The 23,368-nt window shown below is 33.9% G+C and overlaps 1 protein-coding gene across 1 annotated transcript in view; it reads left to right on the top strand.

Annotated features, from left to right (window-relative positions):
- LOC143255175 (neurexin 1-like) overlaps positions 1-23,368 on the top strand; it is a 151,496-nt gene that overhangs the window by 73,502 nt on the left and 54,626 nt on the right. The window contains exon 3 of the mRNA XM_076510431.1: positions 21,968-22,278. Within this exon, the coding sequence (XP_076366546.1) occupies positions 21,968-22,278 (311 nt within the window). The remainder of the gene's footprint in view (positions 1-21,967; positions 22,279-23,368) is intronic.

Here is a 23,368-nt window from a genome sequence, read left to right on the forward strand (position 1 = left end):
GACTTGTTATTTTAATACTTGGAGAGGGAAAGAAATGTAATATATTCGAATCGCAGATTGTTATTGGTTTATTCACAATTGTGTAAAATATGCGTTCAATCGTTTAATCAAGACGTCCTAAACGTTGAAAGAACAAGAAGGAAAATATAATATTTTGTTTGGTAACCTCTACATATTTGGAAACAGCTACCCAGATATAACATAATGTCTAGGATTGAATAAAAACTATAATATTGAAACACAGAATCTATTATTTCGATATCAGTATAAGTAAAACTTTTGTGACTGTTCAGATATCTTGATACACTAACATTATAGCACCAAGACTTGCTAGAGAATAAAATATTTTTAAAGAGAATTAATATTTGCAAAGAATTGTAATCAGCATCTATAAATAATAGTTTAAAAGTAACTGGGATAGCTGATCTTAGTGCATTATAATGAAAGCACCTGTTCCACGAACAATGTAACAAAAGCAGCTACTGTCATTGTAAGATAATGAAGGTAGCTGCTCTAGGTGTAAGTAAATGAAATTAACTGTTGTAAGTTAAATTAATGAACTTAACTGCTCTAAATTAAGTTAATAAATAGCTGCTCTAACTGTAAGGTAGTGTAGTATGGGTGTAACGTAAGTGAGTATTTAGAAGGACATAAAACTATTTTTACAATAATATACAATAAGATTATTTGTGTAGCTATCCATTCCGATTTATTAACTATTAAAATACCAGTAATATGGTTAAACGAGAGGATTATAAGTAATTTTTAAAAGCGAATTAAAATAAAACAAATGCGTTTGTGAGAGGTAAAAATACACAATATCTTTAGTTTTTGCAAGATTTTGGTGATAATAAATACAAATATATCATGCAGAATTTTAAAATCAGTGTGATGCTTTTATGCAACTATTTTTTCGTTCTAATTCTGTTGTGTCTCAGCATTTTGTTTTTGCGAATGTTAAATCTCAGATAAGTTTTTGTTCAGTTAAAATTACAATGGTACATATATGGCTTATCACATAATCACTGAAATGCTTTTTTACATTAATAGTACGCTTTTTATTACATTCTTTTTGTTTCACATTAAGTCAGTCTGATACTTTTTAAGTTTATAATAAAAACCTAAGTAAATTTCTGCGAAAAAATACTGTTGACTTATAATCTTCTAAAGTGGTTAATCATGTGGTATTTAATCAGTAACTAGGAGGCCACTAGGATTTGTGACGTTTATTAAGATATATATTCTCGTCGTTATGGAACATCTATAACTATGTAAATGTGGGGAAGGAGTGGCTGTTAGGACGTTGGATGTTGAAAAAAGTCGTTTTGTCGTTGCAGTAATATCTTATCTGTAGAATATTGACGAAGATTGCCAGGACACCGTGGTGATTTAAAAAAACCCATCAGTGCAATAGAGCAAGCTTTTCACTGCGGTGTTTGGGTAATGTAGAAGCAGAGGGAGCGACGGTCTTTTCTTGATGAGCAATGACGCGGGTGAGGCCCGGGAAAAACCAGCTTAATTACGTAGACTCTTTCCTACGTCAAGCGCTCCAGTGTCAGCCGGTAGTATTCTGATGTGAATTACTGAACACACACACACGGTTAAACAAACAGTGGATTTTCAGCGACTTTATATAAAAGTCTAAATTATGCAAGATGTGCGGAGGAATCAAGGACAGTAGAACAGGGCAACAAAACATTATGGCAGAAATAGAAAATTTAAAACCACACTAAGCATAAGTGGATACATTTCCATAAACTTTATCAGGTCAAAATTTAGATGAAAATAGAGTTAACATTCTGATGATGCAACTTTTTTTTCTGGTAAGATAGAAAACAATCACAAAAGAAATACGAAACTCAACTGAATAATGAATAAAAATAATGGTAGAGAATCCAAGTTACTTCTTACAGGTCAGATATGTAGAAGAGGGAAATAGTTTACATAGTGTTTAGATGGATGAAAAGTCACCGATTGTTTTAGTAATTTAGAATTTACACCACATGGTGTTACTTAAATGTTTTTTTCCGAGAAATGTTAGTGTATATTTTTCATCCTAAGAAATGTTTGTATGTATATTTTCTCTAATAAATTTGATTTATATATCCTTCTATAGAAGTAAACTAATGAAAATCTACTTTCTGAGTAAAGCTAGCTTGTATTGTTTTCGCAATAAATGCTGGGTGTATCTTCGTTTCCACTTTACTTATTCCCTAGTAAAGTTAGTACATATTTTTTTCTCAGAGTAATGCTGGCACACATCTTCTTTGCAATTGAAATTTATATATATATATATATACTTTTCATATCTTTTTTCTTAATACAATTAGGGTATGTCTTCTTTCCGAGTAACCTTAGTTTATATCTTATTCCTGGTAATTGTCGGTGTATATTTTTTAACATAAATCGGTCGAAAGCTTCTCGAGAAATCTTTGTGTATACCTTTGTTCTTGATATTAGACAGTGCGCATTCTCTGAATAATGTTGATTTATGTTTGTTACCCAGATAATATTAGAATATGTTTATTTTTGAAACAATAATGATTTATACATAACATGGCTAAAAGTATGTGGACATCCCTTCTAATTACTGAGTTCGGCTATTTCAGCCACACCCATTGCTAACAAGTGCGTACACTCAAGCATATAGCCATACAATCTCAATAGACAAACATTGGCAATAGAATGGGCCATGCTGAAGAGCTCAGTGACTTTCAACGTGGCATTGTCGTAGGATGCCACCTTTCCAACAAGTCAGTTCGTCAAATTTCTGCCCTGCTAGAACTGCCTCGGTTAACTGTAAGTGCTGTTATTATGAAGTGGAAACGTCTGGGAGCAACAACAGCTCAGCCACGAAGCGGTAGGCCACACAAGCTCACAGAACGGGACCACCGAGTGCTGAAGCACGTAGCGCGTAAAAATCGTCTGTCCACAGTTGTAACACTCACTACTGAGTTCCAAATTGTCCCTGGAAGCAATGTCAACACAAGAACTATTTGTCGGAAGCTTCATAAAATGGGTTTTCATGGCCAAGTAGCTGCATACAAGCCTAAGATCACCATGCGTAATGCCAAGCGTCGGCTGGAGTGGTGTAACGCACACCACCATTGGACTCTGGAGCAGTGGAAACGCGTTCTCTGGAGTGATGAATCACACTTCACTATCTGGCAGTCTGATGGACGAATTTGGGTTTGGCGGATGCCAGGAGAATGCTACCTGCCTGAACCCATAGAGCCAACTGTAAAGTTTTGTGGAGGAAGAATAAGGGTATGGGGCTGTTATTCATGATCTAAGCTAGGCTTTTTAGTTCCAGTGAAGGGAAATCTTAATGCTACAGCATACAATGACATTCTATAGAATTGTGTGCTTCCAACTTTGTGGCAACAGTTTGGGGAAGGCCCTTTTTTGTTTCAGCATGACAATGTCCCCGTGCACAAAGCGAGGTCCATAAAGACATAATTTGCCGAGGTTGGTGTGAAAGAACTTGACTGGCCTGCGCAGATCCCTGACCCTAACCCCATCGAACACCTTTGGGATGAATTAGAACGCCGACTGCGAACCAGGCCTTCTCGCCCGACATCAGTGCCAGACCTCACTAATGCTCTTGTGGCTGAACAAAAACGACTCTCCGCAGCCATGTTCTAAAATCTGCACAGTGACTGTCCAAACATCCTGTATCAACAGAAAGCTTAATGCTACAAAATTTTAAAATATTTATCCCTACTTTGGCAAACCACTTTAATTATGTTAGTATGAGTCAAGATAGGGTTACATTTTTTTTATTTTAAGTAACCCAGTTTTTGTATTTTGTCTTTATTTTTAAATACGCAGTAAAATACATGAAACGTGTTGAACGTATGAAACTGTTTGCAATCTCATCGGGTTTTCTTTTTTGTTCTGCACAGTAAGTTATTTAGTATTTAGTTTTGAATCTGGAAATAATCTCTTTAAAATTGTGTGCAAAAACTGTTGTTTTATTAAAATTGAGCTTTTAAGTATTTGTGAAAGACTATATAGAAACATTATTTGAAGGAAAACTTTGCTTGTAGTGTGTTTGTGTTACTATGGAAGGTTATTGTAAAATATTATTTGAAGATTGAAATGATTTGCAGAATGTTTGCTACTTGTGAAAAAAAATCGTAGAACATTGTTTGAAAGAGAATTGTAATTTATTTTTATTCTTGTAGGAGGCGATTTTAAAACATTGTTTGTAGGAAGATTAGTTTATTTGTATTCTCGTGAAATACTATTGTAAAACACTGTTTAAAGGAGGACTTTAGCGCATTTGTAGCATGGTACTGCTTGAAGCAGGAATTAGTTTTTAGGATGTTTGTATTCGTGTGAAAAACTATTTTAATACATTATTTGAAGAGAGATCTTCCCTTGTAGTGTTCTTATTTCTGTGAAAGGTTATTGGTAAATACAGTTTGAATGTAGGCTTTCCTAGTAATGTGTTAACAGAAAATGCCATGTTAATAGGTTTTGAGGTTATTCCGGTAGGCAGTCATATTACATTGTTTTACTTCTTCTGATTCTTTGGATGGAAAATCCAAGCGCATCTCTTCTGGTTTATCGTCATTCTCGATAAATAATTTCTGTCATCATTCAGTACTTAAAACAAGTGTTCATCAAATTAATGTTTAATTTAAGTAGATTTTTTATGTTTATAATCTTCAATGTTAAAAGCAAGAAAAATAAATCCTACGCCTTAAATTCAGTGCTCATTATTTTAACTGGCATTCTACATTATGGGTCATACTGTTAGGGCCTGGCATGGTCAGGTGGGTTAAGGCGTTCGACTCGTAATCTGAAGGTGGTGGGTTCGAATCCCCGTTATACCAAACATGCTCGTCCTTTCAGCCGTGGGCGCGTTATAATATTACGGTCAATCCCGCTATTTCTTGGTGAAAGAGTAGCCCAAGAGTTGGCGGTGGGTGGTGATGACTAGTTGCCTTCACCTCTAGTCTTACACTGCTAAATTAGGGACGGCTAGCGCAAATAGCCCTCGTGTACCTTTGCGCGAAATTTAAAAAACAAACAAACAAATATACGGTTAGGTACTTTAATCTCATATAATATTAATGTAGAAATTTCGACTTTGACTCAAGTATCGAGAAATTATGATATTATATAATTAGTAATAAGTTATTCATATGGCGTATTTCATTTTATTTGGTGTAAAACCATAGAAACTTGTAGTCTGAGCACTTCATCACCCGTAGTTCAGATCATTACTTCTGTAAGATCTAGGTTACAGGGTGTTCATAGGAGTTGGCAATGCGTCATTCCTTCGTGCTCCTGCACAACTTTGTATACAGGCAATGCTCTATGTAGTAACCACATATACAAAGTAGAAGAGTGGAGAGAAAATCTCTGACGAGCTTAGATAGTAACAGTACAGAAATTCTACACTGTCAGAAGAAGTAAATGGAAAAAAAAACACAGTTTACGCAGAGGAAATAGCAACAAATCAAAAGAGAAAAAAACAACTGAAAAGACTGCTACAGTTTTATAAAAAAGTGCCTACAAAAGTAGAAACAAACATTAAGAAAATATTACAAGAAACATGATGGCAGAAAAACACACAAAGCATAATATGTCTATAGAAGGTGAACAGTAGACGCAAAAGAACCGCAGAAAAAATACAACAACCACAGTAGTTATGAAAATAGAAAGGAGGAAAACCACAGCTGAAACAGCCGAAATATAGATGGAAGATGTAGAGAGAGAAAAGACACTCGAACTATAGGAAGCAAACATGGTGTATGTGTAGAAAACGTATAATAAATTAACAACATACACAGGAGACTTATAACAGAGAAACTATACTTACACGAAGCAAACACATTACAATTAGAGAAAGTACATAAAGAAATAGAATAGAGATGGAAGTTGCGTACAAAAGAACTACATTAAAATAAGTAGAAAGTCAGTATTCTGAATTAGTGTATCGAATTGAATAACGTTTTGTCTCTTTTTTGTCCGTTATTTGTGGAAAGTTTATTATAAAATACGAAATATGATTTAGAACTCATTCTCTTCGTAATTTGATGTTCGATTATCTGAAGTTTCCCTTCAAACCCAGAGTTTAGCCTATGTTGTACTCTTAAAATCTCATTGATAAAAACGGTTAAATGTCTATAAAACTGTTTAGTGAAAAGTGTTGTATTTTATTTATCGTAAATTCTCCATCTTGATTTTGAGTTGAAATTTCTAGATATTGTACCCTTTAACCAGCTCATAGTATTTCGAATATAAATTACAATCCTTATATCTGACAGTAAATGACTAGTACAGTGCGGTGAGTATGTACACTTAGAATGTTAAAGAAAGAAGAACAAGATGGATGCCATCCTAAATTGAACGCTCTCTGTCAATATCTGTACATGCACTGATTTGTCTTATCACTTATCATAAGATTCTGTTGTAAGTATAAAGTGGAATAGTATATGTAATCTTATTTTCCGAGTTTCTGGTGTTACTTGTAATATTTAATCTACTTTAAAGCTATAAGCGCAAAGCAGAGAAAGGCATTGTTCCTTTGAGGTATTACACGACATGTTTTGAAACTATCCTTTTCAGTTTTAGAAGTTGTGGGGACTTATTCATTACACAGATAAGCATTAACTTTAACTACTGAAGAATGAGAGTCGTTCAATGAGTTCGTAAATGGTTCAAACACTTTAGCAGAATTACGCTCGTGACCTTAATGTGCCGTTATCTTCAGATTTACAGCTTTATAACTACAAATTTTTATGTTTCTTTTATATTTTTATGTAATTGATTTTTTTCACCAGTCTTTAGGTTGATAAACTTTTCTTGACTCTTCACGAGTCTCTAGCTCTAGTAATTTGAAAATAAGTAGAATTATTGTCTTATTATGAGGTTATTGAATATATTTAAAAACATAAAAAGCAATGTTAAGTTGTAGACAAAAAATTAAATATTCTTCCGATTGACAGTTTTCATTATTATACTTACAAATTTCAAAAGACAATTTCGATTATCATACTATTTTCTTATTTAGGAATGATTACAGAATATTCAAAAGTTGCTATTGTTATTATTTACTTTCTGTGTGGAATCTATTTCAGATCTTACTAAAAACTTTTATAAATAGTTAGGTATAATTACTACGAGCTGTATTGTGTAAAAATCTGAAACAGATGCTTCTCAAAATTTATGTTGATGTAGAAATACAAAACATGACGTGATGAAAATGTTTTGTTTAGATAACTGTTAAACTGTATGTGACCTAGACATTACTAACAAGTGTAAGTTATATAGAAATAGTGAACTTACAGTTGATTGGCCAGAAACAGAAAGAAGGTTAATTGTCAGTGTAGTTTGGCGTTTTCTTTGTTAACCTTTGACTCTGCTGACAATGTGCTAATCTTTCCTTCCAGTCACCAACAGTAATCACCAGTTTACTTTCAGGTATTGTTTATTTTCATTTTATTTTGCTAATATACAGTCAACTTATGTATTTATTTCTTTTTTAACTTGACACCTATTAATGAGCCTTCAGTTTCTTTACGATCGGCCTTTCTTCTGTTTTCTCTGATAAACCAAGTGTATATTTATGCTTTGATTTCACATCGACTCCTGTCTCTTTCATTTCGCCACATCTCCCTCATATGAGGTCCACGAATTTACAATTATTGCGAATATCATGGAGGCAAGTGCTAAGTTTATCCTTGAAATATCAAAAGTTTATTTAAGAGACAAGCGTACTTCTATAAAGTTTTTATAGGTTAGGAACTTCAGTAGGATGTTTAGCAAACGGCTAAATCACATTTACATTAGTGATTTTGTAATGAACCAACTAGTAAGTTAAAAACATAAATGTTTATTTTTATTGATGTTACTTCAAAGTAACATATACTAATATAGCATCCAATTTATTTATGTTTCTTATCGCAGTTTCCCAATATGTCTAACAAATAATTCACATTGTTCAACAAACATTTCAACGGACAGCTTTAGCCTTAAGTAGCCCTGTTTAATAGGTATGACCATCATCATGCTGTTCGTCGTTGTCAACTGTAGTTCAAATGTTAGACCTATGAAAGATCTTTCACTTTTTTAGTTGGTTTCAGTTGACTCATTTTACAGTAAATATACAAGTAAGTACTACCTATTACATTTCTTCAAATTTAACAGCAGTGATGTTTCTTGTTAACTGATCTGAAAAGTAACGTTTTGCACTGATGGTCTTTCTTATGAACGCTTCCAAAAGTAAAGCGAATTTTGAAAGAAGGTATGTTGAACTTTGTACTAAGTGATTAGTACTGGGTTATGTTGGTTCTTAAATTTCAAACTTATTGGTTATATCCTCTTCTTTGAAAGCATATTTCGAATTATTTTTATCATATTACCATCTGCTTTCTAAACTTCATCTTCTTACGTTTTTCTGTGTCTTTGAACATGTAATTAGAGTGTTTTCCTTTCGTTAATGTCCCGATATAAATGTATTAGTTGTGACGTCACGACACAAACATTCTGATTGTGTTGTTACGATACACATATTCTTGTCGTGATACAACGAAGGAATGTTTTAGTTTGTTTCTGTATATTGCGCAAAGCTACACAAGGACTGTTTGCACTGTTTACAATTTTAAACTGGTAAGCTAAAGCTCGTTAATACAACGCACCGCTAGTTATCGAATTACTCATGTTGACCCCAAAGCAGGGTTCGAATCCCGGTCGCACCAAACATGCTCGCCCTTTCAGCCGTGGGGGCGTTATAAATGTTACGGTCAATCCCACTATTCGTTGGTAAAAGAGTAGCCCAAGAGTTGGCGGTGGGTGGTGATGACTAGCTGCCTTCCCTCTAGTCTTACACTGCTAAATTAGGGATGGCTAGCGCAGATAGCCCTCGTGTAGCTTTGCGCGAAATTCGAAAACAAACAAACCCCAAAGTGGAAAGCGTATTTTTGCAACGGTCTCCAAGACTATACCCATCTCATCACGAAAATAAAAAATGCCTACACACAAAATTATCCAGGCTCGTTAATATTTTCAGAACCTATAAAGTAATTGTTTTCCAATGTTGAACTAGGTGTTAAAATGCTTTGTTAAGTCTGACGGCTTATAACGCTAACAATCGGGCTTCGATACAGCACAGATAACCCCCTCTTTGTTTTTGTGTTCAACAACAAACACCAAACATACCATTTCAGTTATGGGGACGTTATAATGTTATAGCCAATTCTACTATTTATTGGTAATAGAGTACTCCAAGGGGTGGTATTGATTAGCTGCATTTCCTCTAACCTGTCGCTGCAAAATTAGGAACAGTTAGCACTGATAGCCCAAGAGTAGCTTAACGTGAAATTCAAAACCAGACCATGCTTATATAAAATAAAGACGTCACAGAAATACATTGTAACTTAACTAAACTAAGCTACCTAGTTGTCTTGAAGAAATTGAAGTCACTTACTATTAGGAAAGTCATGTCCGAAAATAAATAGAAATTGTTTATGACTGAATGTATTATGGTCATTTTACAAATTTATAGAGAGTTCCGAGGAAATAACAGTCGGTGTAGGTTGTTTATGTATAAACAGGGAGAGGTTTCAACAATACGGGTGAATGATTAAAAATTGCTGTTCAGAGAGTTAGCCAACTGCGTACACTGTAAGATCAAATCAAGACAACAAGAAAGAAAACTATTTTCAGTTTCAAACTAATTATTACAAATGTACGATTTTCCAAAGCAAATACTGTAACATTACGTGGTGCTACTAACGTAACATTACATGGTGCTACTAATGCGTAAAGGTATTTATTATTTTCAAAATAACCAATCTAATTTTATATTTTCCATGGTTGTATCCACAAAATGAGCTATGCATTCAAAATTGTTTCTCCTAGGAAGGTTTACATCCTATAGTCGAGGTGGTGGTGGATCTAGTTAACTAGATGTCTTTCCTAAAGCTTATCTGTTCAAAATTAGGAACATAGCTTTTGTGTTACTGACTGCAAAATTCTGAAACGAACAAACAAAAACACTAAAGTTGGTCCAGGATAATGTCGTTGCACTACTTGTGGGTTAACCAATTTTTATATTCTATAGGACAGTGTTTTCCAACCAGCGGAACAGGATGATGTCGAAAGTCATACACGAGTTCACAGTGTTATTGTTTTTACCATAAATACAACTAGTTTATTTGAGTAATTTCGCAGTGCAAATATTTCGCGTAGGATTAGGAAGAAATGTTTGATTTAGTCACATGCTTGTTTGTTTTGAATTTTGCGCAAAGCTATTCGAGGGCTATCTGCGCTAGCCGTCCCAAATTTAGCAGTGTAAGACGAGAGGGAAGGCAGCTAGTCATCACCATCCACCGCCAACTCTTGGGCTATTCTTTTACCAACGAATAGTGGGATTTACCATCACATTATAACGCCCTCACGGCTGAAAGGACGAGCATGTTTGGTGGGATCGGGATTCGAACCCGCGACCCTCGGATTACGAGTCGAACGACTTAACACACTTGGTCATGCCGGGCCTTAGTCACATGCGACAGATACTTGATTAAAAAAAACAACTTTATAACAAACAGCTTCACATACCTTTACTTAACCTATGAATACACATTTAATAACAAACAGCTTCACATACCTTTACTTAACCTATGAATACACATTAAATAACAAACAGCTTCACATACCTTTACTTAACCTATGAATACACATTTAATAACAAACAGCTTCGCATACCTTCACTTAACCTATGAATTCACTGTTAATAACAAACAGCTTCACATACCTTCACTTAATTTATGAATACACTTTTAACTAAAAACTACTATTCTTAACTCTGGTTTTAAATTTTAAAAAAGAATAAATTACTCAATGTATCTAAATTTGTAGTTAAACGCAATATCATTGGCTAAAATATTTCAGCTACTAAAAGTTTGTGCTTCATTAGGAGTGTTATTTAAAAAAACTTTCTTACATAAACTTATTTCTCTCTGTGCATGTATATATACTAAAGGAAGAGTAGTAAGCTTCTGGTAACTACCTTAATGAAAAATCATATTAATTACAAACTTGAAACTTCTTTATAAGAATTACTCCTAAAACCTAGGTATAATACTAAGACAGTTCCTATTTGAATGATAAAGACTGGCATATCATCAAACCAACAAGCTTAAAACTTGTAATAACATTCATTTAATTGCATATTTTTATATTACTCTTTTGAATCGCAATGGATAAACTAAGAGAAATATGGGAAAAGAACATTTGTAGTTTACATCATTTTCAATACCACAAAGTTAAGCTTATCTGGATATAACATTTGCATATATAAACAAGCTGATTTTACTTTGCAAATGTTTGGGTATAATGTTTTAAATATATCGCAGTTTTTATTTTTATAATGGAAACAACTTCTACATGAAAAACATCTTCTATTTAACCCTAGATTTTTAAAAATAAAACAACTGAAGTCATATTTGGTGGAAACTATTCAAATCACTTAATTTCAGGTTCCAGAGCTAAATTCGAGCTTATATTCTCACATCCATTAGTGGAATAAAACTAGGGTTTTTGATAAGAGGGTCCAATGGATTGTACAGTCACCCAAGAAGAGAGTCCGAGGGAGGTTTTGCACTAAGAAGTTAAGTACGTTTTTCAGTTTGAAACCTCTTTAAAATTAATTCCATCCACTTTCCATTGGTTTAAACAGTCACTATCGCCTGCAAATTAAGAGTAAGAAATCTGAACGACCACTTCTTCCTTTAATTTGCGGAACTGATTGTTAGAAGCAGGATTTTGAAGTGATCATCGGAATCAACTTATAGTAAAACGTTTGGTACCAGTGGACTGGCTCGTGAAAGACGTTTGGTGGTTTTTAAATCGATCATAATATTTTGGAAGAAATGTTTGTTTATTTGTAATTAATTACAAAGCTACCCAATGGCCTGATTGTGCTCTGCTCACCACGGGCGTCGAAACTCAATTTCAATTGTTATGAGCCTGTAGAGTAGTTGAAGGATATTTATTTTTAACTTTTTAAATTCAAATTCTGTTAAAACGTGGGTTGGATTCGGCGATCCATATGCTTAACACTAGTGTTTCCTGCTGTAGCTGATCACTAAAGTAAAATAACTACGTGGGTAGTACAAAAATTTTATAGGTGATATTATGAAGTATTTCCACAAGAACACACCATGTGGGTGCCTTCTTAAGTCATTGTAAGGCCATTGAGATAAAGTTTTAATTTTACATTTTAGTTGTCGTATATCCTCGTATGCAAATAAATTATTTCCTCTTTTTACAAACACGTTCTGTTTCCTCACGCGTATGAAACTTCATAAAAAAATCTTTCAACTCCTTATATAGAGATCAAACACAGTGGACGCGGATTTATCAGCGAGCGCTTTAAGGCGCTGCTAAGCAACCGAATAAATCCGAGCAACCTCTTCTAACTCAAAATGTTGAAATGTGATATAATATTTGCTTGTAGAACATGTCTAAATACGCATCAAAAATCGAAGGAAAAGTTAAAAGAAAAAACCTGTATAAAATGCTTTGTTTCATATATCGTCCCCTGCTAGTACAGCGGTACGTCTCCGGATTTACAACGCTAAAATTAGGGGTTCGATTCCTCTCGGTGGGCTGAGCAGATAGCCCTTTGTGGCTTTGCTATAAGAAAAACACACACACACACATAGTTGTTTTATATATATATATATATATATATTTACGTAATACCTATTGAAAACCTGTTAAGGCATAAATGATAACTATTGTTAAATACAATACCATAGTTGAATAAAATTAGAAGTACCACAATAGACTAGATTTTGAGCAGCAATTTTGGACAAAGAGTGACATCCAAAATCATTTAATTTTTGGGTAACACCGTGTCCTATCACAATGTGAAGTGGACATATGTTGGTTTTACCGTGTTTATACCTTTTAAAGACATTGTAAGTTATATTTCAAGTATTTAATAAGAAAATTTTGACTTTTAATCATAATACAGAACAGGGTCGTAGCCAAGATTTCTATTTTGGGGGATGCGTAAAAATACCCCTTCCCCCAACAAAGAAAATGTTCCAATGCCAGCATTCCAGTTTGTTTTAATATTTTTCATTTAGATTATTTTTCCTTTCTGTAAAAATTAGCTAACGTTTTTAACAGTTTCAGTTGGGAAGCTTCATTACAAAAATTAGCCCAATTTTTTAATGCTTCATTTTATGTCTAACCAATCTTTAGAACATATGTCTCCTTTTTCATTCAAAAGGGATTACAGGGGCTTGATAGCACTCCAACGTCAGTCAAAAGTTACATTCTGAATTCAAAGGCCATGGGGGATATACCCATATTGAGGTTACTTTCAATTCTTCTCAATAACTTGTCATCGAAAATAATTTAAAGAACATTCCTGAGTTGGTAATCTTCGCTGGATACTCCAGTTAAGGGGTTTCTACTGTACATCATATCTCTACCTGTAAAGTTGGAATTATGCAATTTATTAATGTTCCTTTCTGTCCCTTACATTGCCATGTCCGCTTTTCATGATCAGGATAACTTACTTGAACTTTAAGTTATAGCCCTATATTCCAAATCCTCTCAGGTGTTTCCAGTATCAGCGGTTTGAATATCCTAAGACCTCTTGTCGTTGTTCTTTGAAATGCGCTCGTTTTGGTGACAATGACCATGATACCTACCAGTGTCAAGTGAACCATCGCTGCATCAACCCTTACTGGGTGGAGGAAAAAGAGGTTTTGAAAGTTTTTATTGCTGCTCTCGGGTTAGTTATCACACTTTTGTAACTCGACGTATTTAACTAGTAAGTTTTCTCGCTCTTCCAAGGTAATCAACTTTGTAACAGCTTCTTACATCATTCAAGAGTGATTGCTGAGTAGTTACAACACTTGGTCATTGTTTGTCCATAATGATTCTTTTTCTTTTCTTTTTTTCTTTCGAAATTTCCTATTAAACATTCTTTGTAAGAAAATGAATGATGAATGACCCCTTGATGATGGCGATAAACTTTAGGACTGGGCCTTACAGTGTATAGCAGGCAGACGCCGCCAGGGTCCCCGTGAGATCTTCCGCTGAGTAGGAAAGTGACAGTCGATCCCCGATCCAAAGCCTCTAGTGACATGGATAATCTAACTAAGGAAGATTACAGAACTTTTTTTTTTTTTTTTGGACGTGATGGATGAATGTGATCAACACGCTGGTTTGGCGGAATTCTTACTTTTTCAGAGAATGTTTTTTAAGCTGTTATGTTTATGCTATCTTAATGTTTCCTCCTAGTTCCTTTATGATTTAACTGGACGATTATGGTTGTAGGTACTTCGTGTTTTTGATGGATAATTATTTTGATATTGATTAAGCGTAACGAGATGCTGGTCATGGTAAAATGTTGATTTCTGTGGGAACAGCACGATATAGAACAACTATACGTTGCGTTCTATATTGCTAATAGGAATTTTGATTCTGCAACGTTAATCAACATTAAGTGGAAAGGTATTGTTGTTTGTAGTCAGGCTGAGATCTGTTATGTAAAAGTTTAGTTACTGTTACGAGTTTAAGTATTGTTTTTGTGCAAATTAGGTTGCTTGTTATTACTTTTACAGTTACACGAATGTATAGCTGTTAAGTGTTCTCCGCTGGGTTTGTTTGTTTGTTTTGGAATTTCGCACAAAGCTACTCGAGGGCTATCTGTGCTAGCCGTCCCTAATTTAGCAGTGTAAGACTAGAAGGAAAGCAGCTAGTCATCACCACCCACCGCCAACTATTGGGCTACTCTTTTACCAACGAATAGTGGGATTGACCGTCACATTATAACGCCCCCACGGCTGGGAGGGCAAGCATGTTTGGCGCGACGCGGGCGCGAACCCGCGACCCTCGGATTACGAGTCGTACGCCTTACGCGCTAGGCCATGCCAGGCCCCTCTCCGCTGGGACAGCAATAAGTCTACGGATTAACAACGCTAAAATCAGGAGTTGGATACAGCACAAAGCCCGATGTGGTTTTGATATAAGAAAATGACACTCTCACTGTATTAAATAGAGAGTTGTACAATAGAATATGTGGGTTATGTACACCACAAATATCGTACCCGGATTTTTAGCAATAATGATATATGTAAAACAACAGTTGCTTTCCATCAGGAAAAAGAGGATAAAAACATTATTATGGACACATTTTGTGATTTACATTTGTTTATGTATTGTTTCTACTTCTGGCACTAGAAGGTTTATTAACGTACTGTGTCACACATACTTTGAACAGGAAAACCGAAAATAATTACATTAGCTGTTACGTCTTGAATCGAAAGTGTTTCCGCCTAAGGAACAAATCGAAAGAACAATTTTGGTTCTACGCCAGTTTTGTTTACTAAACATATAATAGAAAGCATTTGTAAGGTGGGCTTGGTTCTTCTATGAATAGTTTTAATAAAAAATAGGTAAAGGAAAGATACATATAGATATAGTTTTTACTGTATTGTTAGGAACACAAAGGGTAAAAAGTTAAATATGGAGAACAGACTCCTACTTTTTATTATTAGGACATTATGACTTAATGTTTTTTTGTTACTAAATGAGGACATGTCATACACCTATATATAAAGTAATTTAATATGAATATCAAAATTGTTTGTATGCCGAATGTACTAGTTATTTGCCGTTAAAACAAGGAAACAAAAGCGAAAATCAAAGATTCGTGTGCTTGCATGTTACCACAGTCCTCACTTGTGAAAACGTGAATGTTATCTCAGTTTTCATAAAATGATGTGAATAAAATGAGTGTACGTGTGCTGGTATTAACTGAGCTCTCAGTTTAAAAAAACAAGACCGAAAGTGTGTGGTGTGCTATCCCAGTTCTCACATCATAAAGAAATAACGCTCTAAGTTTATGTTTTACACTCCCCATTTCGTGAAAACAAGATCGCAATGTATATGTACTAATCCTCACATCAGAAAACATGTGTGTTTGTGTCATTCTGTACCCTTCTTTATGATAACAAGACCATGTGTGTTGTGTATGATATCTCAGTCCTTATATTACGGAACAACAGCAATATGAGCGTTAACTCACAAAAACAAGATCATAGTGTGTGTGTGTGTACATGTGATATCCTAGTCCTTAGACCACGGAGGGACAGCTTTGTTGTGTTTTTTATTCCAGTATCCAGTTTGTAGCAACAACGTTTTTCGAGTTTGGAAAGACAAATTGCTTGATGGTTATTTTGATCCTAGTGTGGACCACTCATATTTGAATTGATTTTTTCCAGTTCCTTTTCTGAAGGTAGGATTGCCTTCGTAACATATTTATTTTATTCTTTGTCTGATACTTCATAACATGTAAAACTTAAACTTCGTATTATTTCTACATAAAGACAGAGCTTAAATATGTGTGTGATTTCTCACGAACTGAATAATGTATAAAATACTTACAAACTTCGGAGGTGTCGTTACAGTACTCGTGTATAACTCCTGCTTCAAAACATTTGTTGTAAAATATTGATGGAGGATAAAAGTTATGCAGGTTAATTATATTCATACAGTAGTTGGATGTGTTCCGAGTGTTAAATGAAATTATACGCATGCTGAAAATGCTTTCCTTTTGCAATAGTAAAATACTTATATTGTTAAGAGACGTTGAGTAAACAGATGCGAGTCAGGGATTTGCTGTGTGTTCTAGTGTTGTATTAGATTAGGTTGTTATAGTGTGACAAAAGACACGATTTATCTGGATCTATACTACGTGACAAGTCAAATATAAGATAAATATGTTGTCAACTACACTTTATACGATGCTCACTTAAACAGGATACACGGTGTATGTTGGACATGCAGCCAAATACACGATGTAGGTTTGTTAAACGTGCACAATACAATTTGTAGCGTTAATCATTGCACAAGATATCGTTAGATGCATGCTAGAATGATGTGGCCTTAAAGATCATAATACGATACAGCCAAATACACTGTGTGCGATGTATATTTAAACCTTGTACACAATATAGTTATAACACGATGTTATAACACGTGTTGATGATTGTATGATACATCTGAAACTAGGTATTTTTCTAAACAAGTCTTTGGCGACGGAAAATGTTTAATATGATTTTTGCTTGCACATTCAGTGTGTCAGACCAATTTTACCTTTACTGATTCAGAAATGTCTCTTCTTGTGTTAAAACAATCTCATTTATACACATATTCGAAAACGTCCTCTGTCCTGACATGCTTCCAATTTTTCTGTGTTAAAACAATTGTTCTAAACATATAAAACTTGAGAAAAATTTAGGAAGAATCTTTTTTTTTTTTGTCACAAACGTAATCTTTCTGGTATCTCACAATACTACAGAGAAAAACATTTTTTCTTTCACTAAAACGCCGTCATTAATTTCTCTACACCAAAAATGCCTTTGTCATCTACATAGTACAGATTAACTTAGTACTGCTATTCAAGTATCGATCCGTATGACGTTCTACGAATAATGTTTTATAAAAATATAAGCAAAATCATTTTTGGGAAATGTTCGCGTGTGAGGCTTAACATTCTAATTATGCTAAATATTCCAGCGTTTTGATTAATTACGTTTTTCGCACTTTCGAATAACCAGATATCTCTTTGCTTATGTGTATGTAATAAAGGAACGAAAGCTTATTATGCCATTCATCTTCTCCCTCGGTGAGTCAAAAGTTAAGTTATAAAATTCTAGATTCGTTTCCCTAAAGTAGATGGCGTTTTGGTCGCTTATTGTGCATATCTTGGCGTTTAAATAAACGTTTTTATCAGAGAAAAAAAAGTAATATTTGAAAATATTCACACTTACACTGTACAAGATCATTTTAACAGCGGTTTCGCAACTTGATAGTTACTTACAACCTTTCCAAGATATTAGATATTGTATTTTTCAGGTTAATATAGCTCTTTCTGAAAGAAGTTTTTAATTTATATTTGATGCAGTATTCAGACATTTTTAACATATCATGTATTTCATCATGTTGTTTACAGTATCTTATTGCAGGTAGTCATCCTAATGAGGTTTCAATACAGTGTTCATATAGATTGAGAGATGTAAGTGCTTATCCATAAGAGTGAAGTCAGAAAATGAACTACACTCGAGTAATTTTAGATAACCGAACCGTTCCGTATTTTAATCTTGGAGTCAGAAAGAAGCCTACTTCTCCTTCTCGTGGAAACATGAGCTTTCCTCAGTAGCTTATTGTAGACGTCTGTCTCCATAGCAACCAATAACAACTAGGTATGAGGAGTCTAATATTAGCGCCTTTAACGGGAATCATATGAACCAAAGTGTCGCTTCTGTCCATCAGTTTGTTTGAGGTATTCTAAAAATGCATGCCCATCTTTGCATCAAACTTTAAAAATCATGTTCAGAATGTAATTCTTAACACTAACCCTTCAAAAACAGCCGTTCATACATTTCTTCGTCATTGTTGTCTTAGATTGCCTTCACCTTATGTTAGAAATTTTTTCACCTCATTAGTCTTGTCAGTGTTTATCTTCGTTAGACTGTTTTGTTTTTTTTCATGTGTTACGGTACATATTACCGATCGTGAAATCAACAAACAATACAGCGCCAATTTACAATAATAATTATTCACAATAAGAATAATCTTACAGTGACAATACTTATACAGTTATTAATCTAACAATATCTACTCAATTATGAATGAATATTGACACAATCATAAAAATAGTAAAAATTAACCGACCTGGTCACAATCAAGAATTCCTTATATAATATATCGTCACAAGTCCAACTTCACCGTCAACTACAATTTTTAACCGTCACAAAAATTCCAAGTTTTCTAAAAGCTTGAGCGTAATGATTTTGGGTAGTCCTGGCATGACCATGTAGTTAGGGCGTTCGATTCATAAACTTAGGGTCATGGATTCGAATCCCTCTCAGATGTGTGTGCGTTATAAAATTATGATCAATCCCACTATTCTTTAGTAAAAAAGTAATCCAAGAGTTGGCAGCGGGTGGTGATGGTTAGATACCTTCCCTTTAGTCTGATATTGCTACATTAGGAACGGCTAGCGGAGATAACTATCCTGTAGCTTTGCTCGAAATTCAAAATAAAAAAATAGATATTCAGCAGTCGGTTATGTCATTGTAGAAGGTACTACTTCATACCGCCCTCAGCGGATTTATATACTATCCTAGAACTGTAGAAACTTCTAGATTGTAAAACTTCCGCATGTGAATATCATCACATAGTTAATGTTCATTGTGTAGCTTTGTGTTTAATTACAAATAAACAAACGTCCACTGGTATCAAACGTTTTACTATAAGTTGATTCCGATGATCACTTCAAAATCCTGTTTCTAACAATCAGTTCCGCAAATTAAAGGAAGAAGTGGTCGTTCAGATTTCTTACTCCTAATTTGCAGGCGATAGTGACTGTTTAAATTAATGGAAAGTGGAAGGAACTAGCCTTAAAGAGGTTTCAAACTGAAAAACGTACTTAACTTCTTAGTGCAAAACCTCCCTCGGACTCTCTTCTTGGGTGACTGTACCATCCATTGGACCCTCTTATCAAAAACCATAGTTTTATTCCACTAATGGATGTGAGAATATAAGCTCGAATTTAGCTCTGGAACCTGAAATTAAGTGATTTGAATAGTTTCCACCAAATATGACTTCAGTTGTTTTATTTTTAAAAATCTATGGTTAAATAGAAGATGTTTTTCATGTAGAAGTTGTTTCCATTATAAGAATAGAAACTGCGATATACTTAAAACATTATACCCAAACATTTGCAAAGTAAAATCAGCTAGTTTATATATGCAAATGTTATATCCAGATAAGCTTAACTTTGTGGTATTGAAAATGATGTCAACTACAAATGTTCTTTTCTCATATTTCTCTTAGTTTATCCATTGCGATTCAAAAGAGTAATATAAAAATATGCAATTAAATGAATGTTATTACAAGTTTTAAGCTTGTTGGTTTGATGATATGCCAGTCTTTAGCATTCAAACAGGAACTGTCTTAGTATTATACCTAGGTTTTAGGAGTAATTCGTATTAAGAAGTTTCAAGTTTGTAATTAATATGATTTTTCATTACAATAGTCACCAGAATCACCAGATATAGTTTTCGAATCTTACCAAGTATTACTACTCTTTCTGTAGCATACATACATGCACAGAGAGAAATAAGTTTGTGTTGTTGTTGTGAATTAAGCACAAAGCTACACAATGGGCTATTTGTGCTCTGCACACCACGGGTATTTAAACCCGCATTTTAGCGTTGTATGTCCGCAGACATACCGCTGAGCCACTTGGGGGCGTAAGTTTATGTATGAAAGGATTTTTTAAAAATAATACTCCAAATAAAGCACAAACGTTTAGTATTTGAAATATTTTAGCAAAAATAATATTAAATTCATTATAGAGAAAAAGCCAACCGATAGCACTAATTAAAACGTTTACAATCCTGCAAAAAATGTTAACACTCACGATCATGAAAGATACAATGAATAATAATAAAAGAAAAGACTCAAAACTCGAGTGCTTTTGAAGAGTTGATTATTCTTCAGAATTTTTATTTGCGCCATGTTTACATTTACTTTGATCTTTGTGCTCTGATGTGAAATATACATTAATGCAATTAATAGAATAAATATATTAGTATAGAAAGACCAAAGGATTACTTTCGTGTATTCTGTATTAAATTCAGTTATCTTCTTTTCAACATAAAAAATAAGCCTTCAAACTTGTTTTTAGTAAAATTCAGTTTGTTGAATTTTTATGATGTGATTTGTAAATAAAAGTTGACACAACGTGTTTTGGGTATACCACATCTTAAGTTGTTGTTTTTTTATGAGAAAACATATGTTTAGTGACAATATAATATAGTTTCGATTTTTTAAGGGTAGAGCACGTGTTTTGTATCACTATATATACATACATATATGGATTTAATAAAGAACTTTTAGATAAAAAGAAATTTTAGATGAAGTTATTAAATTATTCTGTAATAACTACAAAAATGTATTAAATAAATACAAAGAAAGTAAAATCAGAGAAATTTTACTTAAAATTACTAATAATTATTTTTAGTTAAAAATAAGGCCATTTAAGAACTTGACACTACTTTATGCGGATGTATAACTTCAGCCGCATATAAAAGTACGACAGTCCCAGTAAAGTTAGTATACTGTTATGGTTCAGTGTTTACTGTTATGGTTGAGTGTTGTGCTTATTAGTGCCTCTACCATACTTGGGCAGGAATGCTAACATCAAGAGGTAAGTTTCATCTTACTTACCCCCAAATGGTAGTACCTTATTTTCCTTATATTTTATTTTATTTTTCATCTTTTTCTTATTCTTATTTAACTTGGGAGGACAGTCATCTTCCCACAACTGCCTGTAAGCAGTAAAGGGTGATATAAATGTGGGACATTGTGGGCTCGAGCACCCACTTCTCGATCTCCTAATTTCTAATTTTCTTATGTGACACTAGCGAATTGGAAGTTAGGACCGATAGACGGTGTATTCCCACTACAATGTGGATCCCACTTCCGCAGTAACCTCCAAAGCTTAGGATACATTTAATAATCCCACATTGTAGCTTGTACCCTAGGATTCTTTTTTAAAAATATGCAACGTATTTTGTTTAATTTTAATGTGTTTGGTTCATGGCTTAAACATTTATATATGTATGCACGCACACACCTTGATTTTTTTCAAGGGAAAAAATGCTTTGTCATGATATATATGTTTTGTCTTTTTCAAGTGAGAATACATTTTGTCAAGATGCAGTATATCTTAAACCATTTCAGGGAAGATCGTAGCTTTAGTTAAGATATATTTGTACGTTAGATTTTTGTTTTAGGAGAAATCTCGTTTTTGTCACAAGATGTTACACCTATCTTAGATAAGTAAGTCTTTTGTCCCAATTTCTCATATCTTTTGATTTTCTTTAAGTAAAGCTTCTTTTATCTTATTCAGAAAAATCCCAGTCAGAAGCCACATTTCGAGGAGTGGAATTTCTCAGTTACGATTTCAAAGCTTTTGGTGGAGAGCCCATTGTGAGTTTAAGTGACACAGTGTCCCTTTTTTTCAAGACTCGCCAGCCCCATGGGATGCTGTTCTACACAGGAAATGGAAATGACTTTCTTAGTTTATCCCTACGTGATGGGGGCGTTGTTCTGACAGTCAGTTTAGGTTCTGGTTCTCTTGAAAGAGTTGTCCGCCCCTCTAGAGTGCGCTTTGATGACAACCAGTGGCACAAAGTTTTAGTTCACAGAAAAGTTCGAGAAGTAAGTAACAAATCATTACGTTTTAAATAAAGGGAAACACACGTACGCATACTTGACATATTTAGAATTACTACCTGTATAGTTGGAGGTAGTGAGCTTTATTAAAGTAAATGGACATATTTCCATGTTGGTGTTTTTTGTGCACTTCGTACACATTTTGGGATTTTTCAGACTTCTTTGTTTACACTTCCTATTACATGTGTTCGTTGATAATTTTTTAAAGATATCAAACGTTAACATACAAAGGACTTCAAGTATTGACTAAATTATGTTGCTAATCTTTAAACTTCTGCCCCTATAATCAGTTTTTCTGGTAGTATAACTAAGAGAAAGTTTCCAAATTTCTTTCAATTTCACATAAGACTATATATATATGTATCAGTTTCACCGGTATAGACAAATATACTGTTTTTGGACACGAATAAATGGAATTGTTAATGTAGACATCAATATCCAGCTTAAAATACCATTAAGTAGTTTCGTTTATCGGCTTAGGTATCAATGTATCTAATGCCGCTACATGGCCATTTACTAGGCTTAGGTTCCAATAAACTCTTAAAGTACCATTAAGTTGTTCCTTTAGTAGATTTATGCATAAATGTGATGTTTATAACGCTATTAGATGACCCGCCACTTGAATTATGTTCCAATATACTGTATAAAGTCATCACCAGGTTTAGCAAAAACGGAGTGAATGACAATGTGCTGTTTAATACATCATTATGATATTTCGAAGCGAAACTTATCAGTTGAAAACATTAGCATACACAATGTATGAAGTGGTTTAGTTAGTTCGCTGAAGTATCACTCTCCTATTTAAAGCATTAGTTATGGATATGTTATTTGAGATAATATTTGAATATTTGGGTTATAAAATTTGAGTGTGTATCCTATTCGAAAAGTGCATCTTTTCCTGTTGTTTATTTTTATAACTTCCAGTTTAGACTTTGCTGTCTCTGGGTTCTTAAAACTTATTATTATTATTTAGAAAATTGAAAGAGTATTTCTAACACCGTTGGAAACTATCGCGGCTTTAAAGGTATCTCGCTTTCCCTGGTAAACATACGAACCTCTAGAAAGTTTGACGTCA

The sequence above is a fragment of the Tachypleus tridentatus genome, chromosome 1 (genome assembly GCF_004210375.1).
Source record: "Tachypleus tridentatus isolate NWPU-2018 chromosome 1, ASM421037v1, whole genome shotgun sequence".
Classification (NCBI taxonomy): Eukaryota; Metazoa; Arthropoda; class Merostomata; order Xiphosura; family Limulidae; genus Tachypleus; species Tachypleus tridentatus.